The sequence below is a fragment of the Notolepis coatsorum genome (assembly GCF_963971535.1).
Source record: "Notolepis coatsorum genome assembly, chromosome: 8".
Lineage (NCBI taxonomy): Eukaryota > Metazoa > Chordata > Actinopteri > Aulopiformes > Paralepididae > Notolepis > Notolepis coatsorum.
Genome location: NC_140172.1, coordinates 143,537,335 through 143,562,356, shown reverse-complemented (window position 1 = coordinate 143,562,356; position 25,022 = coordinate 143,537,335). Strand labels below are relative to the sequence as shown.

Genomic DNA, 25,022 nt, shown 5'->3' with positions numbered 1-25,022 from the left:
GTCATATAGTCACTGCTGCATGTTAATGTTCAGCAGACGGCGCAGGCCACACAGTGGTTTAGGTGGCACCTGCAGCTGCGGCTGCAAAACAGCTCGAAATCTTGAGGTAGAAAAATGCTGTTTTTGAGGACTTGATTAGAAATACAAAACAATGAATAAAAAAAATATATATATTACAGAGGTGTTCCATAGACTCACAGGAATTGTGTAAAAGTGCCCAAATAGTGAAAGAAATAGTAAAATAGTTCCCCTTTAAAGGAGACACTGAAGATTATCATTTTGCTTGCACTGGACTCAGCTGGGGTGTGTGTTTAGAAGAGACACTGAAGATTATCGTTTTTGTTTTGCACTGACCCTCAGCTAAATTGTGTGTTGTGGAGAACACTGAAGATATCGTTTTGTTTGTTCTGGACTCAGCTAAGGGAGGAGGAAACCGCACTGCCTCTGTGTGATGTGGACTGTTATTGATCTCTCTCTCTCTCTCTCCTTTCCACCTCGAGTTGAAGCTGGGAGTATCTGCAGAGCCGCTTCGGCGTCAACACCGTTTCCCCACCTCCAACACCAAGAGGATCTGCAGAGCCACAGATAACTCAGCTGAAGGCAGTCTCCCTTTGTTTCAAGATTGTTACTTGACTCCTTTTTGACTCTGAAAATAAATACGCCCTAGTATTTGGCTAACTCTGAACTACCTGTCTGTGCCGTGCGTTTGAGGTCGGTTTCAAACCCTAACACGTACTGTATTGTACCCATTCTGCAATCTTTTTTGATTTTTTTTATCTACTTTTTCTCCTCCTTTTTTTCTGTGATTTTTCTCCCCATCCCAATTTACCTCTCGTGCCAATTCTCCCTCCCCTGTCCTGATCATTGCTCGCATATGCCCCCCACTGGCCGGTCATAGGGAGGATAGAAGCCTTGCATCACATGTCCCCTCCGATACATGTGGAGGCAGCCTGTCACATCTTTTCACCTGCCAGCGCGGACTCTCATTTGGCGAGGAGTAACGTGTAGGAGGCTCACACTGCCCCGCCATTTTCCTGACTTTGCTAGTGTGCAGGCGCCCCAACCGACCTGTAGGAGTCGCTGTTCACAACGACCAGACTATCACCCTTCGACTTCCTACCCGCTAACTCTGCCAATTGAGTTAGTATGACGGCCGGCCCAAGCCGAAGGCAACGCCAACAGCTGGATTCGAACCCGGTGTCTCTTGCGTTGGTGACGAGCGCAATGTCCGCTGCGCCACCCAGCCGCCCCCATTCTGCAATCTGTTAAATAAAGTTTTCATTCATTCATTCATTCATTCATTCATTCATTCATTCATTCATTCATTCATTCACTGTCACTAATGCTATTGCTAACGTAGCCCCTTATTATTCTCATTTTGACAATCCAACCTGTGACAATACATTAGAGCTCTGTTATTATTCTCATTTTAACAATCCAACCTGTGACAATACATTAGAGCTCTGTTATTATTCTCATTTTAACAATCCAACCTGTGACAATACATTAGCTGTTATTATTCTCATTTTAACAATCCAACCAGTGACACTACATTCGTGGTTATTATTTATTCTAATTTTAACAATCAGACAAAACGTTGTCTAAAACCTCGTAACTCTATTCGCCCTCAAGGGACTAAACACGTTTCGCAATTATGCCACATCAATGTGGAACTCCCTACCCAAAGCTGTAAAGGAATGTGAATCCATACCCACATTCAAAACCGCTCTTAAAGAGCACCTACGGGAGGCTGCAATTCGAAACTGGCCACTGTAAATGTCCAAACCCCCCACCCCCTCCTAATAGACAGTCTCCTCCCCACCGCATTCTCACAGTGTTGTTGTAGCCACCGGGTAAATCGCGATTTTTTTTATTTGTTTGTCATGACAAACCAATTACATAATCCAACATATGTGTAAAGGCACAACATATTCCAGTTAACGGTATCTTTTTTTAATGATTCGTTACGGCACAATCAATACTTCCATGCGTTCGGGACCTCCATGTTTGATCCGGGATTCGGCTCCCATCAGTTGGGCAAGAACGGCGGGTTTTCAGCCTCTCTCCTCTCTCCTGGAGCTGCGTCTCTACTTTCCGTAGCTCCATTTCTGCAGACCCCTCTCTGATTGGTTGAGCCCATTTCTGCAGGCCCCTCTCTGATTGGTTGAGCGAAGCCCCTCTCTGATTGGTTGCGCGAAGCCCCTCTCTGATTGGTTTAGCTCGTCACGCGGTAAAAGGCGGATGTAATGTTATCATATCAAGAAGATAAAAATAAATTTACTACCAGATTCGTGTATAACGTTATTTCGCGTGACTTCGCGGTTTATTCATAACGTTATGCACATTTCACAACACAGCCAGCTGTTAGAAACTGTACATTGTAACGTTATATCACATAACGTTATGTTATTTTGCGGTTATTTCGCGGTTTATTCACATAACGTTATTTCACGTGACAAGTTCAACACAGCCCAGTGTTGAATCACTGTTTAGTGTTTACACTCCCCACTTACTGTAACTGTACCATGACGCACTCCCCACTTACTGTAACTGTACCATGTTCTACATATAACCTCATCTCAATTGATTGATTGATTGATTGATTGATTGAAAACTTTATTAACAGATTGCAGAATGGGTACAGTACAGTACAGCTCAATACATACAATTGTTAAGGGGATGCAGACCAGAGAAAGACTTTCGTCTTGTTTACATCAGGGTCCCCCATTTTCAATTCATCGTAACATATGTGACATACATGACATACCGATAGACAGTACTGCTACATCTATACATTTATGACATACCAGATTTGCAATTACAGTACTGTTTGTGATACAAAAAGAGTCCAGAAAGAAAAGAGTATATACATTAGACGTAGAAACTGTACATTGGATTGGGTAGGTGGGGGTGGGGGGGGACTGTACATTGGAGGTGGATGGGTGGGGGGGGGGGGGGGGGGTGGTTGGGTAGGAGTGGGGGGGGGGGGGGTTGGGTAGGAGGGGTGGGTGGGGGACACTGTACACCTGTACAAACAAACACTGTACATTGGATTATTGACAAGACCATACTTGGTAATTTACTGTACATTGGAGGGGATTGTGTTCGGACATTTACAGGGGCCAGTTTCGAGTTGCAGTCTCCCTTAGGTGTTTTTTGAGAGTGTTTTTGAAAGTGGGTAGTGATTCACATTCCTTTACAGCTTTGGGTAGGGCGTTCCACAGTGATGTGGCATAATTGCTCATGCACCTTGTTGTGTATCCTGTTTCTTTTTCCTCATTATTATATTCAGAGTTAATTATATTGTTTACACTGTCTTTCTTCTATTATAACCCTAACTAACCGTACTGTCATGCACTTGTCCTAATAAACTAACCTACACTGTAGCACTCAACACTTTGATGAACATTGTTACTCAGCTGATAGAGTTGTGCCCTTCCTGATGGCTTGTCGTACAGAACTTGTAAGTCGCTTTGGATAAAAGCGTCAGCTAAATGACTAAATGTAAATGTAAATTATAACCCTGCCCATTTGATGTTCCCAAATCATATTCAGAAAGTATCACAGAGACTTCTATTGACCAAGGAATTAGTTATTATTAGTAAGACACAACATTTCCGTAGCAATCCGAAGTGACATTGACCACCAGACTCTTTCTCTTAACTAAGGCATTAACTGGGTTAATTAATATAAATTTTATATTGTAACTGTCTAGTTACACATTGGTTCCGAAACATGTATGTTCCAGGCTGCAATTAAAACTTTTAATCTGAGAGAGCTCTGGTCAGCGAAGCCGGCGATGCGAGCGATTATTATTGGTTTTTAATGACAAACCAATTACATAATCCAACATATGTGTAAAGGCACACACAACATATTCCAGTTAACGGTATATTCTTTTAATGATTCGTTATGGCGTAATCAATACTTCCATGCGTATAAATTGCGTTCGCGACCTCCATGTTTTGGGGGTATTCATCAGAAAACTCGGATCCGGGCTTCGGCTCCCATCCGTCGGGCAAGAACTGTGGGTTTTCAGCCTCTCTCTCTGGACCTTAACGGAGTTTCTATTCCTGGCTAGAGGAGCTTGTCGCGGCTCATGCGCATGCGCACGCCCGGCCAATCAGAGAGGGGTCTGCAGAAATGGGCTCAACCAATCAGAGAGGGGTCTGCAGAAATGGAGCTACGGAAAGTAGAGACACCCTGGGGCTTAGCGCTCGGCCAGTCAGAGAAACGCGGAAGGCGCTCGGCCAATCAGAGAAACGCGGAAGTGCAAGTTGGTTGCCTTAAGTGTTCACGCGTCCAGGCCACAATACTTGTCCACGCCGCGTCTTCTTTAAAGGCAGCCCAAGAGTTCTTCCGTGTTTCTCTGATTGGCCGCGACGCCCCACGTGACCGCGGCAGCGCAAGAGAGCGGCAGTGCGGAAATAGGCTGCATTCTATTGCCATGCTCTGCGACAAACTCTAACCTTAACCAACTCCGAAACAATGCCTAAACTTAACCCTAACCTTAACTTAACCCTAACCTTAACCAACTCCGAAACAATGCCTAAACTTAACCCTAACCATAACCAACTCCGAAACAATGCCTAAACTTAACCCTAACCTTAACCAACTCCGAAACAATGCCTAAACTTAACCCTAACCTTAACCAACTCCGAAACAATGCCTAAACTTAACCCTAACCTTAACCAACTCCGAAACAATGCCTAAACTTAACCGGCGAAAGAATGCACGTTAAAAAAAAAGAAAAAAAATTGAAGGGCTTCAAACTTGTCACCAACAAGTTCCACAGCAAGGCAGCAAGCGAGTTGAGCTAACAGTCAATGTTGAAAGAGGGGGGATTACGGCTACATAATGCCGCGGCAGAGCTCCGCAGCTCCGCTCCGCGTCAGACGCGCGGCGGCGTTGTCACGTGGGGCGTCGCGGCCAATCAGAGAAACGCGGAAAGACTCTTGGGCTGCCTTTAAAGAAGAGGCGTCCACGCCACAAAGCCCCGCCCAGACGTTGGGCTCTGTGGCTCTGCAGATATACCCTACTCGAACTTTCAGAGTTTCCTTCGCGCCGTTACTCCTCAGGTGTCGGCTCTCGGGCTCTCTAACCTGCGAACAACACATTACCAGTCTCCGCGTGGACCATCAAGATAAGATGTGTTTTTTTTGGCTGCGATGCTAAATGAGAATCAACATGTAAAGTTGTTGTTTGAAGGGTATATCAGCAAAGTCCCGTTTCTGACTCAAAAGGATCTACCACGGTATTAATGTGCGACTTGCCGAGGAAATAGTTTAGGCTTGTGATTACATTCGAAACATCGATCGATTGATTGGAAACTGTATTAACAGATTGCAGAATGGATACAATACAGTACGGCTCAATACACACAATTGTTAAGGGGATGCAGACCAAAGAAAGACGTTCGTCTTGTTTACATCAGGTTCCCCCATTTTCAATTCATCATTAGCACAACAACAAGCTATCTAAGTTAGCTTAGCATGAGCGACGCGGATAGCCTGTTCAGATCTACACACGAGAGTCGAATGGTTCCATTTTATTTTGTAAACAAGTGGTGTGGACAATTATCCGGATAAATTGAGATCGAGTCAACAATGGATCTAGGTGTGTTCCGTGCACAGAGACTCTGATCGATACAGAGAGCAGGAAGACGCCAAGCCACCAGGCCAAGGATAGTTATCGTAGAAGAAATCAAGCTTCTGCATACACAGGGGGGGGGGGGGGGGGAGACGAAAACATGGGATGTGGGATTAATAATACTGATCAACTAGCCTCTGGCTATCAGCACCCGAGTCCCTAATTTGTAACAAAGCGTCGGTCATTAACTCACTATGAATTGAAAATGGGGGACCCTGATGTAAACAAGAAGTCTTTCTCTGGTCTGCATCCCGTATTGAGCCGTACTGTATTGTGCCCATTCTGCAATCTGTTGGATGAATGAATGAAAACTTTATTTAACAGATTGCAGAATGGGTACAATACAGTACGGCTCAATACACACAATTGTTAAGGGGATGCAGACCTGAGAAATACGTTTGTCTTGTTTCCATCAGGGTCCCCCATTTTCAATTCATAATGACATACATGACATACAGTTATACAGTATATCATGACATTTACGACATACACTACATACAGATATACAGTACTGTTACATTTATGACATACAAGATATACAAATATACAGTACTGTCCTAACATAAACTATATACATTCGAGGGGGTGGAAAGTAACTGTACATTAGAAGGGGGTAGGTTTGGACATTTACAGGGCCAGTTTCGAATTGCAGCCTCCTGTGCTCTTTGAGGGCGGTTTTGAATGTGGGTAGAGATTGGTTTCAACGTGGTTGTATTAAGTTAGTTAAAAACAAAACTCAACACAAACGGCACAGAACACAACACACAGCTTCTACATAAACCAGTACAGCAGTTTATGTACAGTAGTGGGCAGGTAGGGGTCAGTAAATTAAGAGTTCATCAGATTATGGGATAAATGGTATTAAATATTTAGGATGAATTGTAATGTAATTGTTGTAATGTATCATCTGGCTAGGCGTATCAATAATGGTATAGGTGGGTGCCATGGTCAAGAGTGTATCAATATTTGATTGTAAATCTCAGTTTTAATCTTTATTCCAATCCTAAATTATTTCATCATTTGCTATACTAAATGCATAAAACAACAAACTGCCATGAACTTTATATTTCCCACAATGGCATTCCCCCCCCCCCCCTTGGGGTTTAAGCGTGTGTCTGTCAAACTAAATAAATTTATTTTTTGAAGTTTTGTCATGTGGGCTTATATGTCTAATAATTATTAAATTTTTTGAACTGTTTTAACCCTGTAGCACTTTGGGATCCTAGTGAACAAAAAGTGCAATACAAATTAAATGTATTATTATTATATGGATGATAAATCAACTGTTGATGTAACCAAGTGTAATTGTCTCCATATTAAAACCTTTTGTTTTCCGCCGTCTCTTGTCCACAGTCGAGCCAAGAATACAGAATCAGACGGTGATCAGAAACCTACGGCCCCGTCCTCAAAGACGGTCTCCTCCTTAGGGACACGGCGGTCCATTTCCTCTTCAAATACAGACTCCTGTGTAAATCGGGACGTAACGGGGAATCCAAGTCATCTGCCCAGTCTGGACGGGCTCTCCCCGGGAAAGGATGAAAACCACTGAGCAGGAGCCTCCTCTTGCAGAGCCCGCAGTGGGCGGCGTCCCCCCTCCCCATTCCACCCGCGGCGGGGGTTCTAATGGCAAGAAGTACCGGCGGGTCGACAGAACCTCCCTCCGTGGCACTGATGGTAACGGCAGTGGCAGCACGGTGCCCGCAGCTGCCTGCGCTGAGGTCAAGGACGACGACAACGCCGTCTCCGCTGCCGGTACTGTTGTCGCCGACGCTGGTGCGGCAGCAGGGGGGGTCCGGCACCACACGGAGTGGACCGTGGGTGAGCGGGCCGGCTCTGCAGGCCTGGGAGATGCAGCGGGACAGATGGCGAAGAAGTCTGATGTTCCGCCACTCAAACGCAGCAGGTATTTAGCATTTTGTAGTATTCTTTATTTTATGGTCTTTATTATTTTAACTTTTTTTTACTGTGTGAAGCACAATCTTAGGGGCCCCATACAGAACCAAGCATTTCACTGTAATGTGGCTCAGGCGACATTGGCTCAGGAGGTAGAGCGGTCGTCTGGCAATTGGAAAGTTCCCGGTTTGATTCCCGGGCAGCGTGTCTTAAGTGTCCTTGAGCAAGACACTTAAACCTCAAGTTTCTTTATTAGTTGTCATACAGAAGTACAGAATACTTTTATATAAAATGCTTTTTTCTGTTTTGCTCCAGAGATTGTGCTAGATAAAAATAGATAAGTATAAAATAAGTATAGTAAGTATAAAAAGAAGTCAAGTACGTAGACAAAAGTGTTCAATATATACATATACAATGCAGAGTAGAAAAGTAATTGAGTTACAATACAATATACTATACAGTACAATGCAGAAATGGGATGAGGTACAATTTAGGTACAATTAACAGTAAGGTGTAATGAGGTATGGGTTGTAGTGCAAATTCTTTGCCAATAAATATAAAGTGTGTTTAGGTGTTCTAAAGTGGGTGCTGCAGTGAGTTGTTTGTTTAAAGTGAGTGTGTGCGTGTGGATGTGTGTGCTGTGACTGAGTGCATTTGATGGTTGTTACATAGTGTTATTGTTATTGAGGATAGAAGCTTCTTCTTAGTCTCTCTGTGCTTGCCATGAGACTCCGGTATCGCTTGCCAGACCGCAGCAGTTCAAAGAGGCAGTTGTTTGGTCGGCTGGAGTCTTTGATTATTCTCTTAGCCTTACCCATGCACCGCTTGTTGTAAATGTCTTGGAGAGTGGGAAGCCCCCCTCCAATTGTGCGTTCGGCTGAACGGGCCACTCTCTGTAGTCTGCTACGGTCTTGTGCTGTGCTGTTCCCAAACCAGGAGGTGATATTGCCTCTAACTGCTCCAGATGAGCAGGTTGGCATCTTGCATGGTTGCCTCCACCGTTGACGTGTGAATGTGAGGAACAAAATTGTAAACTGCTTTGGATAAAATTTACCAGACCAATATACCAGGCTAGAACATGGTATCGGTATCACTACTAGTGTTGATACCAGGCTAGAACATGGTATCGGTATCTATACTAGTGTTGATACCAGGCTAGAACATGGTATATCGGTATCAATGAGAGAATGTGATATCAAGAACCATGTGTAACGTGTGAGAAATCAAAGCCACTTGATTTTCTGCATGTCTGGCCCTTAGAAGAGTTAAATGGCTCAACCGTTTGCCACCAAGGCCCCTCTGTGTCCAGAAGAGTCTTCCAAGCCCCCCCACAGGAGACATGATAACCTGCCTGTCTGCTTGTCATCATCGTAGCTCCTGTACACATTCAGTGCAGTTAGTTTAGCTTATTTTTAAAATCGTTAAAATTATTAAAAAATATAGTCGCCCTCAATCACTCACCCCTTACACTGGTATTTCTGCTAACTCAACTGTTGAGTGACCCTGTAAGACTCTCCTCGCCGACCCTGAAGCCACTTGACCTTGGGATTGTGTTCTACATGGGCCCTCTACTGTGTGTCAAGCCGCCATTCCAAACTCTGTCTCTGTGTCTCCCCCCAGGTTCCAACCCACCCAGGCCAAGAAGAAACTGGAGTTATTTGGCTTCAAGGACATGGGGGGAGAGGAGGGTGACGTGTCAGACGAGAGCGACACAGGTGGGCTGGCTATACTGCGCCATATCGACTAACATCATGTCTGGTTTACTGCGCCATAACGACTAACATTGTGTCATGTTTACTAGGGATGGGTACCTTCACATTTGAACCGGTACCGGTACCTGTGAATCGATACCGGTACCCAACGGTACATTTTTTTTAGGGATGCACGATAATTATCGGGCCGATAATTATCGGGCCGATATCAGCAATTATGACGTCATCCCGATAAACCCGATAACGTTATTAATAGCTCCGATAATATAATATATTTTTTGGTAAAAGAAAATGCTGTGTGGGTGAATTGGAATGAAGTGCGTTTGTTTTGACTGTAGGCTCATCCCGTTTTGCCAGTACTGTGGTACGACTGACAGCGTGTGGTTTAAGAACAGGGCGTTTTACACAAATCGAGCGCTCCCTTTCTTGGCTGTGACGTAGGCACGTAAGTTTCTGAATCAGCGCGGACGTTAAAAACAAAGATGGCCGCGTCGGTACTCGGAATTTCAGAGGAAAAAGATCGCTTGCTTTTTTTTTTTTTTTTTTGGTCTTTTTCCCCCTCCATTTTCCTCCGATTTTCTCCCATCCCAATGTTAGTCGTATGCCAATTCCCAGTCCCTTCCTGGTCGCTGCGCACTTACCCCCCACAGTCAGATCATCTGGGAGAGTGGAGGCTACCACGTGCTTCCTCCGACACACGTCCAGCCAATCACCGCTTCTTTTCACCTGGCAGCGCGGATTCTCATTGAGAGGGCGTAGCGTGTGGGAGGACCACACTATCCCCCTCACGTCCAATCCGCGCTTAGCAGGCGCCCCGACCGAACTGTAGGAGTCGCTGTTTACAACGACCCGGACCCACCCCGCCAGCTTCTCCCACCCTCTGATACAGCCAATTGTATCAGTGCAGACGGCTAGCCAAGCTGGTGACAACCCCGGAGCTGTGAGCTGGATTCGAACAGGCAAATCCAGCTCAGCTCCGGGGCTGGTGACGAACGCAATCTCCGCTCGGCCACCTAACCGCCATCGCTTGCTATTTGTAATAAATGCAATGGAGAAGTTCCACAAGGAGGGAAAAGGGCAACAACTTGTAATACATCCAGCCTGACGGGTCACCTGCGGCATCACCACCGCTACGATGGTGTGTTATTGTGTTAACTTAGAAGCCTACGACGACGCGAGGAGCTAAGCAAAGCTAGCCCCTTCCATGGCTGTGATGCAACCCTCGGTTGAACGCAGTCACTTATTGCTCCATAGTAGCCAGGTTAATTTGCACCACCAAGGACTGCTTAAAAGCTAGCGGCTTGAGCCCTTGGGTCATTTCTGTCAAACTTCTTTAATTTAGCAAACGACTCCAATAGCTGGCTTTGGATTCACAGCAGCTTCTAGCTTCTAGCTTCTAGCTTGTTGCAGGTGACTTGTTGTGGTGGTGATGTGTCCACTCAAAGCCTTTTTTTCCAAGGCTCCGCTTTGAAAAAAGAAGAACAAAAAGCTTCGAGCGTCTTAGGTTGGATGTATTATAAGTTGTTGACGGATTGTGAATTTTCATTTGGAAAAATAAATATGGTCACTTTATCAGTCAATACTGTTGTCTTGGCTTTTGTTTCTGTTGTCTGGTTAGGTCACATTTAAGTTGGTGTTAAGTTATTGTCCTGGGAAGTCTTTTTATGTATTATTATTGTATTGTGATATGTTTTGTTTCATGTTGAAAAAAAAAATTGATAAAAAAAATAATATATACATTAAGAAAAAAGATTATAATACAATAAATATCGGTTATCGGTTATCGGCCTGAGGAGCATAAAGTTATCGATATCGGTATCGGTGTCAAAAAATCAATATCGTGCATCCCTACTTTTTTTTGTACTTTAGTCTCAAGAAATTTAATTTACCTACATCAGTCGTGAAAAAAAAATCCAAACTTCAAATAACTACAATTTCGACCGTTTTCGGCTTGCCATTGCTCAGACTGCTTTGTTGTTGAATCAAGTCAAATCTTAGGTAAGCATATATTGTGCGTGTGAACGTTGACGCGAAAAAAAAAAAAAGAGGGTACATTTTTTTGGTATCTCACTTGAATCGATACTCGGTAGTACCGACGTGTTTCGGTTCGGTACCTCAAAAGTACCGAATTCGGTACCCATCCCTAATGTTTACTGCGCCGTAATGACTAACATCGTGTCAGGTTTACGGCGCCATACTGACTAACATCGTGTCAGTTTTACTGCACCATAATGACTAACATTGTGTCATGTTTACTGCGCCATCATGACTAACATCGTGTCAGGTTTACTGTGCCATACTGACTAACATCGTGTCAGTTTTACTGCACCATAATGACTAACATTGTGTCTAACAACTAACATGCGATCCATTTCCGGTTTGTATATTACTAATACACGTCCAAATTATGTTGATTATTGAGTTATGGCAAAGATCCATATCGACAGGACGATAAACGAGTGGCCGGACGAAATTAGGGGGCGGACCGAGCTCCAACGGGCCCTTCCGGTTTGGCAACTCGCAGATCGGCCTCAAGGTGGCAGTATTGAAGCGTTGCAGAGTTGTGCTGGCTCAGACAGCATCAGCCAAGACTCTGTGGGTGAAATATGAATACCATGACGAAAATATGAAATATTGATCTCAAACACGCCTTACGGCATGATTGGCAGACAACGCATGGCGGAGAAACCCGCCTTAACACAGAATGGGTTAACTATGGACACTCGTGCGATTAATCGAGTTAAATATTTTAATCGGTTGACAGCACTAATTAAAATACATTAACCTCTTAACTCATTGAGCGCCACACTCTTTTCCAATCTTTACTCAATGGCGCCAGAGTTATTGACCATTTTAGCGATGTTTGCAGACCCATCGTGTGTTCTGTATTATACCTATGGAGACAATAGTATGGCTCATTTGACAGGCATTGTGCATAGTCCATCACTGACTAATTTCTACATACTGTAGTTTGTACACTTTTACACGCTAAACATCGCCCCTTTTCGTTTTTGGCGCTCAAGCGTTGGCACCGAAACACGAGTATACTCGTTTTGTGTGCAGAAAGGGTTAAGCTCGACAGGTCCGGTACCGGTCCCAAAATGACATCACGTCATAAATCAATCTCTCTAGAGTCTAGACTGTATGACATAATGTTGCGTTTTTCTTCCAAATGTATCCAAGAGTAAAGACCATAATCGTGTCAAAACAGCAGTCATAGTGTATATTTTCAACAATACGTTTGTTTACCAATAGGGTAAAGTGTTAGTGAGATTTTAGTTTATGGAATGTGTTTATAATTTAGCGAATATCCGCCTTTTTGAATTAGCTAAAACATCACAGATTGTAGTCATATGAGGAGAGGGCATTTCAATGAGCGGTGAAATTTCGAAAAAGTACCTTTCCCAGCCGATTCCAGCTTACTGCAAGCAAATGACTTCTGTATGCATTTTTTTTTAATTTCTCTGGATTCTATATCACAAAACGGAACGTTATTGGCATAGATTGGACCGCAGTTAGTGTGTCTACCTTCTATGAACAATCGTGTTGCAATCCGATCCAAAATGGCGGAGCTAGGGCTGGGCAATATGACGATATTATATAAATATCGGGTACAGTTCATTAACGATACACTTTTTAAACGTATCGTGGATATCGTGATGTTTTGCCCAAGAGGATTGTGTCGCGTCAATCTGGTCCACACGTTGAAACTTTTGAACAGCGCCGCCCCACACACACACTACTGCATCAAAGTTACTACTTATGATAACAAAGGCATTCGTTTTGTGGCATTAACGTTATATAGTTACACATTCAATAACATCAGTGTATTTACATAGTAACGTCCGAGGTCGACCTAGATATAGCAAGCATTAGTCGTTCATATCTCAGCCCGTGCTGACTCAGTTGTGCCCATTCTGCGGTCTGTTAATAAAGTTTTCAATCAGACAGATGTATGGAAAGGCTTTTATTATAACATCCGTTGCAGTAAAATCATTATGCCTCCAGTCGTTTAGTCATCCTGCGTAGCTAAAAGCTAAACGTCGGCCGCGGGGAGCTAGTACTGCTACCATTGTTGTTGTCATTGAGCTCTCCAATGGCGGAAGTAAATAAATAATCCGCGCTTGCCGATTGGTGCTAAGAACAGCAGGGCGGGTGCAAGCGGTGTGACGTAATTGGCAGACTCGACTGTCAATCAAAATTATTCTGTTTGCCGTCTGATGAATGAAAACGTTATTAACAGATTGCAGCATGGGTACAATACAGTACAGCTCAATACAAGACTGGAGGATGCAGACCAGAGAGACTTTCGTCTTGTTTACATCAGGGTCCCCCATTTTCAATTCATCATATTTCATATCTAAATCATATAATATCTCATTGCTAAATATATGCAATATATAATCTAATAATCCAATAATCTAAATCTAATATATAATATAAAAATGCTAAATGCATGGGTATTTTATTTTGTCTTTAATGTTAGCTTGCAAACTCAAATACTGTCTTGGTAAGCCTCATAATGAATTGTTTGGGGAAAAAAAGAAAAACATCGTGATGCGTATCGTGTATCGCCGAAAGGTCAGAAAATATCGTGATATCATATTTAGGCCATATCGCCCAGCCCTAGGCGGAGCCATATCCATTATTAGAATGGAACTGTACATACAGTAGATTTCATTCACGGTTCTTCAGTGCACGCCTGCAGATACTAAATTCAATTGAACTCTGCCATTTGAAAGATGTGCGAGTTGGCTATAATAAGGTTATTTATAGGCCTGGTATTCTATAATAATATTTCAAAGTGTCCGGATGGCAGAATTCAGTACTGTATCTACAAAACATTATGTTTATTAATTTGCTTAGATTTTTAGTACACATGATCTGAAGAAAGTGCTGAACAAGCTCAGTGGCAGTTTTTCATGTCTAGTCATTTTTAGCATGGTGTTATTCACTGTCAAAAATGCAAAGAAAAATCACAATTTACTCAAGCCTAGTAACAGACAATATTTCTGACACTGGGAATCAGGGCTTGACATGAACTTTTCGGCTCACTAGCCACTGTGGCTAGTGGTTTTCCAAAGTCACTCACTAGCCACTCAGCATTTTCACCAGCCAAAAATCCCAGAGTCGCGCCCCCACCCAAAAAGTGTCAGTAGTGTGGTGTGTGATAAAATAACATCTAATCCAATAACATCTGTCCCCACTCGAACATCCCACCCACCCAGACAGTCACACTTTACATTCTCTGTTCCTGTGTAGCTATTTGTGTAATGACAAGTATTGTACTTAGTCATTGTTGCAATGCACTTACTGCATTGAATTAACTCATAGGAATAAGGCCAGGGTTAGGATTAGGAATATAGTTAGGGTTATAATGGTAAGGAAGTGTAATGCGGTAAGTACACTGTGTAACAATGAGCATCTATTCAGTGTGTGTGTGGGGGAAGAGAGCGAGAGAGAGATCTGGGGCAGCTGTCCATGGTGCTGATCAACTAAGCCACGAACACGAGACCGCGCTGATAATGTGCAGCATATTGCAGTGCTCTCTTGACTGAAGAGGGTGGCCAGTACAGTACCGCGGGAATTTGTCCCGTGCCACTGTCAACTAAGATGCATACAGTCGGCTCAATTGACATCTCCGCTTTATATGTAGTTGATAGAGACAAAGGCAGAATTCGACTTAATTAAGCATGTTTTATTAAGACATATTTTTATATGGGTCGGGACACTTTAAAAAAGCAGCACAATGAACACAAATCTGTCCGACATAGTCTTAAATAACAAACGGCATTGCTTCGCTTCTTCGTCGACATGTCTGCTGCACATGTCCTTGTTGTTTTCAACACAGATAATCTCCACGTGCTTGTTGTAGAGAGGTGGAGTCGAGGCACCGCTTACTTTCGTTTCATTGGAATGGAGGCGGGAATGCGCCGCTTACTTTCGTTTCATTGGAACGGAGGCGCAAGATTTGAGGCAAAAAAAGAAAAAAGAAATGATTACATTTTTTTTTACTTCGGTTTTTTTTTAATGTTCGAAGCTTGTGCCATCGAACGAAGCTTTGAAGTATTTAAGACAGCCCTAGTTGTAGTATTATGTAGTACCACCTGGATTGACTTAATTATTGCAGATGCCTTTTGTAGACTGCAATGTTTTTTTTTCATAGAAAAAATAATTACGGAGTTACCCGCCACTGCCGAATTCTACCCACATTTGGCGGGTGGCGGGTGTTAATGTCGAGCCCTGCTGGGAATACATACCATGAGATCCATAGATGTCCCTAGATACCAAGAACATGCAAATGGACCTTGTAGAAGTGGAGCAATCTTCCATTTACTTAGGTATGTATTTTTAGGCGGATTTTCTGAAAATATAAAAATGTTGGTTAAATATTTTACATTTTTGGCCCAAGCTACTATCAGTGGGCAAGCTATTCATAACATAGATTTATCAGATTCAGAGTTTTATTTGCCACATGGAAGCAATCATACAGTTTTCATACAAAATCATAAATACAGTTTTACCATGGGCAAAAGGAGCAGGAAGAAGAATAAATCTTAAAGGGCTTTCCCACAATCCGAGCACGAGTGTGATGAGAACGCTCCCCTCCGTCACCGGGGACGCTGACTCTCTCCATGCCGGGACCGCTTGAAAAGGTGCTTTTGGGAGTGAATCAGTGTCCCCGACGACGGAACGGAGCGTGGTGTGCAAACAAACTACCAAAACATGGAAGAGGCTTGCTGTATCAACGTGACGATGCCGCGATGTCATAACTATTCGTCCGTCCATCCGAAAACATCTGTTGAAAACATCAGCGAGAAGAGAAGAACAAGATAAGAACAATGGCCGGCAAAGGATCACTGGTCTTCTCCTGAAATTTCATGTTTGCTTGAATTTTGGCCAGATAAAAACATACAGCAACAACTGGACAATACCCACAAAAATGCAGATATTTATGGGCAATTTGGCGAGTATTTGTGTGCGCATGGGTACAACAGATCAGTCGAGCTAAAGTGAAGAAGATGAGGCTTCAATATCTTAAAGTACGGGATGCAGTGCGCAAATCAGGCAGCTCTTCTGATGACGAGGACACATTTCCGCGGTTTGATGCCGTGGACAGCATAATCGGCCAAAAACCAACTAGTGAACCCTCCGTTGTTGAATCACTACCCACAGTAATGCCGCCTGTTAGCCCATCCATAACCCAAACAACAAGGGAGGCCGACGTTGTTGTTCAATCACAACCCATCCCACTATTACTACCTCCAGTAACTCAGCCTGACGTTAGTCCATCAACTAGCCTGCCAATCGGTAAGTAAAGTTTTAGCATCCACATTATCATGACTTTTCAGTGTCTGATCCGTCTGTGACCCATCGTGTTTTTAGCGTGCGGCGTATGTGGCCAAAACCTCAAGGGGACTAGTTGTATTCAGCGGGACTATAGCCGATCAAGTATATATGCATATTATCTTTTACGTTGTTCGTTATGTGTTTTGTCTATCTTTTTCTTTATCTACTTTTTCTCCCCATTTTCAATTTTTCTCCCATCCCAATTTCGTATTATACAATTCTACCCTCCCCTGTCTCGAACGTTGTTAGACCATGCCTCCCACTGGCCGGCTGCAATGTGGACGAAGCCTTGCATCACATGTCCCCTCCGCGTCTATATTAATGCCAGCCCAAGAGTGCTTCGCGTTTCTCTGATTGGCCACGACGCCCTTGTGAACGCGGCGCGCGGCAGAGCGGAAATAGATTGCTGCTCCAGCGAAAGAAAGACAGGCATTCTATTGCCATGCTCTGCGACAAACTCTAACCTTAACCAACTCCGAAAGAATGCCTAAACTTAACCGGCGAAAGAAAGACAGGCATTCTATTGCCATGCTCTAAGACAAACTCTAAGAAAGACAGACGCTAGTTACGTTTATATAGAGAGATGATAAATTAATTAAACGTAAAAAAAAAAATTGAAGTGATTCGAACTTGTAACCAACGCACCGCAGGCTCCACAGCAAGCTGAGGAACGAGTTGAGCTAACCGTCGATGTTAAAACAGGGGGGATTACGAATGCATAATGCCGCGGCAACCTATGCGCCTCTGCCGCGGGGCGGTGCTAGGCGTTGTCACGTGGGGCGTCGCGGCCAATCAGAGAAACGCGGAAGCCACTCTTGGGCTGGCATTAATATATAGGCGTCCCCTCCGGTACACGAGGAGGCAGCCGTTGCATCTTTTCACCTGCACAGCGCGATCTCTCAGTGGCGAGGAATAACGCGTGGGAGGCTCATGCTACCCCCGATTCCTGATTCTGCTGTACAGGCGCACCAACCGACCTGTAGGAGTCGATGTCCACAACGTCCGATCCCCACCCACCGGCTTTCCCACCCCCTAATACTGCCAATTGTATTAGTATGAACGACCAGCCAAGCCGGAAGCAACGGCGAGAGCTGGGCTCGAACCCAGCATCTCATGCGTTAGTGGCGAGCGCCTTGCCCACTGCGCCAATTAGCCGCCCTATGTTTTGTCTATCTGTCTGTAATGTGGTTAGCGCGCCAAAATGGCCAAAATGTTTTTAGCGCTGGGGTATCCAAAATTCCGCCTGTATCTAACCCATCGTGTAGGTTTAGCTAGGTATATTACTTCCCGAGGTACAGCAGAAATGTCCCGTGTAACTGTTTTTGGTTCATTCAGAAATATAGATTAATAGAAAATATGGTTTCATTGATATGGATTGAAGATTATGCTGCTGTGAAGGATTCAGTTAGATGATGCAAAGTGACTGTATTTCATTCTGTTCTACATGCCAGTGATTAGACTGCATTAAACTAGCAGTACCTCTGGTCAGTTTAAGTTTATTTGGAACCCCATTAGCTGTTCCAAATAGCAACAGCTACTCTTCCAACTCATTACATTAGCATTATACCAAAATATTACAAAATGACTAGTAAAATAATAAAATGTTGTATGTCAAGCATTGTGCCTATACCCAAAAGTAACCTCTTTACTTGCTTTTAAAGCTTTCTTTGCTTGTTGCTTGAGTAATTGCATATGGCAATTGGCAACCTATTCCACTGTGAAATGGCCCTATACATTTACATTTAGTCATTTAGCTGACGCTTTTATCCAAAGCGACTTACAAGTTCTGTACGACAAGACAGCAAGAAGGGTATCAGCTGAGTAACAATGTTTATCAAAGTGTTGCGTGTTACAGTGTAGGTTAGTTTATTAGGACAAGTGCATGACAGTAAGGTTAGTCACGGTTAGATTTTTTTTTTTTTTTTTTATCATTTCAGATAATGGTTGAAGAAGTGAGTCTTTAGTCGACGGCGAAAGATTGGACGGGATTCGGCTGTCCTAACTGGGATGGGTAGTTTATTCCACCATTGTGGGGCAAGGACTGAGAATAGGCGGCTTCTCTTTGATGACCCTCCGGGAGCTTTGATAGGAGTAGGTCTGAGGCGGCCAGAAGATGCATAGTAGGGATGGGCATTTTTAAGAAGAATCCAGATCGATTGATCGCATGCTATACTCGAGTGATCGTGCATTACTCAAAGGGGTAAAAAATATATTTTAGAAATGTATTTATTATAATTTTTTTTACTTAATTTTGTTCATTCACATATATGTTTAAGGAAACCAACAAACAGTTATAATCTTACACATGCATCTGAAACAAATATGTAAAAATAAAAAAATAAAAAGATTATTAATCATTTAAGATCGATTTCTCATAGCTACGAGTAATCGATTAATGGATTACTCACACCCATCCCTAATACATAGCAGTTATTATCATTGCATTTGGTAGAGGAATTGAAACATGACCCCTGGTAACTTGTCTGTCTTGGGAAAAGGTTATTCTTGAGTACAGGCAGCTTGGTTGTGACACTGTACCTAACACAAAAATCCCAAGGGGATCAATAAAGGATTATTTTATCTTATTCATAACATAGATATTATATAGTTGGATTAATACAAATACAGTAGCTGCCCACATAGTCAACTAAATGCTATTTTGGTTGTAGCCTTCAGTAAATCTTCAATTTTGCTTTCATACTTTTATGCTGACAGGCACTTCAGATTGGACCGATGACATCGAAACCGATGACTCTAGCCCAAGACCAGCAGACAACAGGAGGAAGAGGAAGTCAAAGACTGCTGATGAGAGAGACATTGTGGCCTTCATGGACATGCTCGAAAAAACAACGTCATACTTTCTCGCAAGAAGAGGAGCTGCGTCAACGGCGAGACGAGGAGCTGCAAGACTGAAAATCTGAATATTCGGCTCAAACAAGGGACTAAACACGTTTCGCAATTATGCCACATCAATGTGGAACGCCCTACCCAAAGCTGTAAAGGAATGTGAATCACTACCCACTTTCAAAAACACTCTCAAAAAACACCTAAGGGAGACTGCAACTCGAAACTGGCCCCTGTAAATGTCCGAACACAACCCCCTCCAATGTACAGTAAATTACCAAGTATGGTCTTGTCAATAATCCAATGTACAGTGTTGTTTGTACAGTTGTACAGTGTCCCCCACCCACCCCTCCTACCCCCCCCCCCCCCCCCCACCCACCCATCCACCTCCAATGTACAGTCCCCCCCCACCCCCACCTACCCAATCCAATGTACAGTTTCTACGTCTAATGTATATACTCTTTTCTTTCTGGACTCTTTTTGTATCACAAACAGTACTGTAATTGCAAATCTGGTATGTCATAAATGTATAGATGTAGCAGTACTGTCTATCGGTATGTCATGTATGTTACGATGAATTGAAAATGGGGGACCCTGATGTAAACAAGACGAAAGTCTTTCTCTGGTCTGCATCCCCTTAACAATTGTATGTATTGAGCTGTACTGTACTGTACCCATTCTGCAATCTGTTAATAAAGTTTTCAATCAATCAATCAATCAGCAAGAGAAGTTCTGGAAGGAGCAAGAGGAGCGAGAGGAGCGCTGGAAGGAGTGCATGGAGGAGCGAGAGGAGCGCTGGAAGGAGTGCATGGAGGAGCGAGAGGAGCGCTGGAAGGAGTGCATGGAGGAGCAAGAGGAGCGCAGAGAGGAGCGAGAGCAGGAGCTGCATGAGGACTTCATGCAAATGCTGAGCAGAATGTTTGAATGTTCCCAGCAGCGCACGGCACCACACCTACAACCTCCTCCTCCGAACTATAACCACTACACTGCCCCTCCAAACTATAACCACCACACTGCCCCTCCGAACTATAACCACTACACTGCCCATGAGGAGACGCCACAGAACTTCGGAGAAACAGCTCAGAACTGCAGAGACGCCCCAAAATGACACACCATCTACATCCTATCACAGCCTTGATTGATTTTTAGGTACAGTTGGCAAATCTTTTTTTTTATATACTATTTTTTTTTACCCTACTTGACTTTTCATGTACGGTGTGTGTGTGTGTGTGTGAACACTGTTTTTGAAGTTACAATGGTTACATTTGTTTAAAAAAAATATTTTGACAGCATTTTCTTTGTGGTGTCCCCCAACAGTGAACAGTTTTTCTTTTAGAAATTTGATTGATTAAAACATTGCAGTCATTAACCAGTATTTTGTCTTGTTTCTGTTCTAAACCAATAAGGTCCACACACTGAATCTTGGATTGTAAAATATACATTTATTGACAAAAATACAAAAGTTCACAAGATGAATGTTATAATACTGACAATAGATACTTGACCCAACAGTAAAACAGAGCAGAACAGACACTCCAGCAGAAAATGTCGAGAGCATTGAAATATACACAAGGAAAAAGTTACTATTAAATAAGAAGTGTAAACATTTGTTTAACCACAATGTGACATTCTAGAAAGCCCTTTGAGTGTGTCACTGTATGATATCACCCATTTAGTGGGGTTTGGTGTGTCTGGGCCTTTAAGCATTGGGGAAGTAGGAGCACAAGGCATCTTGTGGCGTTGGCAGTGGTGTTTGCCTGGAGGGGATTCCATTCAGCCGCTTAATTGTCTCTGCAAACGTCAAAGTCGTCATCATATTCCTCATCGTTTACCTCACAAAAATTGCGATGTATGCAGCAAGCTGTTATGGTGGTGGTGTTCTTTTCAATGTGCAGAAAAAATAAATAACGCACATCCTCCGTTCCTTGGTGCTGAGCCAAACTGTAAAAACAGTAGTACATGAAACAAAGCGGGGCTCGCAACTCACTTTTGATGCTCCAAGGTGTTTTAATTGTGACAAATAATAGCAGCAGATGCAACGTTTCGACCCTTCCGGTCTTTTACAAGTAAGTTGAAAAAGACCGGAAGGGTCGAAACGTTGTATCTGCTGCTATTATTTGTCACAATTAAAACACCTTGGAGCATCAAAAGTGAGTTGCGAGCCCCGCTTTGTTTTATGTTCTTTTCAATGTGGCAATCGTATCTCTTCATCAAACACCGCCATCTTCCCTTGAGACGGCCAAATGCCCTCTCCACGGCCATGCGTGCTTTGCTGAGCCGGTAGTTGAAGGTTTTCTGTGCAGGAGTTGCATTGCCTTCAGGGTAGAGTTTCATCAACCATGTGAGGAGTGGGTAGGCAGCATCGCCTAACATGTTCAGATGGTGTTCTAATATAGAGGGAGAGTAACTTGTCCACTATTACAGATGCAAGATGATTGGTTATAGCACAAACTGTTGATAGACCAATACCAAATAAGTGGGAAATGGACCTATACTCCACGTTGGTGGCCAATCTCCAGATGCATATGACATTATTATATTAAAAAATACATATATGAAAATTGTATTTATGTATGCACTAGGCACAGTGTTATCTAGTTGGATTAATACAAATACAGTAGCTGATGGACTGTTTCAGTTAAGGGCATACCAATATTTTCAGTCTGATTACATTTTGATTGATTGAGAACTTTAACAGATTGCAGAATGGGTACAGTACAGCTCAATACAAACAACTGCTAGAGGATGAAGACCAGAAAAAGACATTTAGTCTTGTTTACATAAGGGACCTCCATTTTCAATTTATCAAGACATTTATGATATACAAGACGTAAAAATATACGGTACTGTGTAAGAAAGCGAACATAAAGAAATATACATCCAAAGGGGAAGAAAGTACCAAATGGTACCAAAGCACCTCAAAGGCGCTAAAAACAAAATTACAAACATCTCAAAACAAGCTTGTCAGACTCCTGCTTGACCTTACTCCTAGAACCCACCTCACCCCTGCCCACTTTGACAACTTAGGATGGCTTAGAGTAGACGACAGAGTACAGCAACTTGCAATGGGCCTGGTCTACAAGATACACTACACGACCAAGGTACCCATGTACATGTCAAAATACTTCCCAAAGGTCAGTGAATACCACGATCACAACACCAGAGGGAGCTCCACAAATCATGTTAAACCCAGATTCGGCTCAAACAAGGGACTAAACACGTTTCGCAATTATGCCACATCAATGTGGAACACCCTACCCAAAGCTGTAAAGGAATGAATCACTACCCACTTTCAAAAACACTCTAAAAAAACACCTACGGGAGACTGCAATTCGAAACTGGCCCCTGTAAATGTCCTAACACAACCCCCTCCAATGTACAGTAAATTACCAAGTATGGTCTTGTCAATATTCCAATGTACAGTTTTGTTTGTACAGTTGTACAGTGTCCCCCACCCACCCCTCCTACCCAACCTCCCCCCCACTCCTACCCAACCCCCCCCCCACCCACCCAACCACCTCCAATGTACAGTCCCCCCCCACCTACCCAATCCAATGAACAGTTTCTACGTCAAATGTATATACTTTTTTCTGGACTCTTTTTGTATCACAAACAGTACTGTATTTGCAAATCTGGTATGTCATAAATATATAGATGTAGCAGTACTGTCTATCTGTATGTCATATGTTACGATGAATTGAAAATGGGGGACCCTGATGTAAACAAGACGAAAGTCTTTCTCTGGTCTGCATCCCCTTAACAATTGTATATATTGAGCTGTACTGTACTGTACCCATTCTGCAATCTGTTAATAAAGTTTTCAATCAATCAATCAATCAATCAATCTGTACATTAGAGGGGGTGGGGGAGGGGATCATGTAACGTTACAGGGGTTTTATACAGGAGGCAGATATTCTGATATCTCATGTTGAGGTATAGCCTCAACATAACTTCGATCACTGGTTAGGTAGCTAGCCACACTTTTTTTTTTAAACATTGTGGAATTCAAAAGAGAATAGGTCTGTTTCTCACCTTATTGACAAACACGAGTAGCGTCTTAGCACAACAAAGGCATTTCTTGATGCCGCCTGTCTCATGCGAAATCTCCTCATGCGTGCAAGTAATGACCTAAACTTCTGTACACCGCATAAGTACGTGTAGGAAGGTGGGCAGGAAGGCCGGTGAGGTCCTCGTTGACTGTAAAATTGCCTCCAAAATAACAAAAGTAGGCACAGGATGAAGGACAACTCCATTGCGCTATTTTCAATCTTGACTATTTCTCTAACGACTTGTCGCGTACTCCTGTGTTCATTGGCGGATCGCAAAACCAACTAGGTGCATACCGCCACCTGCTGTATCGGTGTGTTGCTCCCTCAAGTGTGCTCGGGAACGAAAAGAGATTGGTAGTGAGGAAGCTGGCCAGTGGGGAGGGGGGGCTATCGTTCTCGGGAATGGAACGGAGGCAACCGTTCCTAATGAGAAAATGCCCTAACTGCACTCCAATCTATGCCAATAACGTTCAGTTTTGTGGTAGAGAATCCCGAGAAATAAGATAAATAAAAATAATTCATACACAAGTCATTTGCTTGCAGGAAGCTAGAATTCGCTGGGTACTGTAGTTTTTTTTTTTAAATGTCAACGCTCATTGAGAGCTCTGGATGCCCTGTGCTCATATGACTACAACTGGTGACTTTTCACTAATTAAAAATGGTGGATATTTGCAAAATTATGAACACATTCCATAAACTGCATACCTTCTATGCGAGGTTTGAGGCTGGGAATAACAGCACCAGCCTACAAACCACTGCAATGGAGGGGGGGGCACTGCTGATGGAGACTCAGTGTTCAGGATAACAGAACATGAGGTGAGGAGGACCTTTAAGAAAGTGAATATAAGGAAGGCAGCAGGACCGGACGGTATCCCCGGCCGCGTCCTAAAAGTCTGTGCCGACCAACTGGCCCCGGTATTAGCTGACATATTTAACCTGTCCTTAGAACAGGCTGTCATCCCCACCTGTCTGAAGAAGTCCACCATTATGCCTGTACCCAAAAAATTCAAGCCTGCTTGCCTCAACGACTACCGCCCTGTAGCTCTCACCTCCATAGCCATGAAGTGCTTTGAGAAGCTAGTGAAGGGCTACATCTGTTCCTCCCTCCACATCAACCTGGACCCCCTGCAATTTGCATACCGCCCCAACAGGTCCACGGAGGACACCATAGCCCATGTGCTGCACACAGCAGCATCACACCTGGACAAGAGTCAGGGGAACTATGTGAGAATGCTATTCATCGACTACAGCTCAGCATTCAATACCATAGTCCCCTCCAAACTCATAGCCAAGCTCAGGGACCTGTGCTTGAACTATCACCTCTGCCAGTGGGTCTTGGACTTCCTGACGGGTAGACCCCAGGTGGTGAGAGCAGGCAACTGCACCTCCTCATCCATCACGCTCAACATAGGGGCCCCCCAGGGCTGTGTCCTGAGTCCCCTCCTCTACTCCCTGTACACACATGACTGTGTGGCACAGCGGAACAACAACACAATCATCAAATTTGCTGACGACACAGTAGTGG

The 25,022-nt window shown here is 43.5% G+C and overlaps 1 protein-coding gene across 1 annotated transcript in view; it reads left to right on the top strand.

Moving 5' to 3' along the window:
• Positions 1-5,190: 5,190 nt before the first annotated feature.
• LOC311233621 (uncharacterized protein) overlaps positions 5,191-25,022 on the top strand; it is a gene marked incomplete at its 3' end in the record, with an annotated part of 32,291 nt that continues 12,459 nt past the window's right edge. Inside the window, exons 1-3 of the mRNA XM_084320587.1 lie at positions 5,191-5,254; positions 7,003-7,552; positions 9,163-9,257. Coding sequence (XP_084176713.1) covers positions 7,185-7,552; positions 9,163-9,257 — 463 coding nt within the window. The 5' untranslated portion in view covers positions 5,191-5,254; positions 7,003-7,184. The remainder of the gene's footprint in view (positions 5,255-7,002; positions 7,553-9,162; positions 9,258-25,022) is intronic.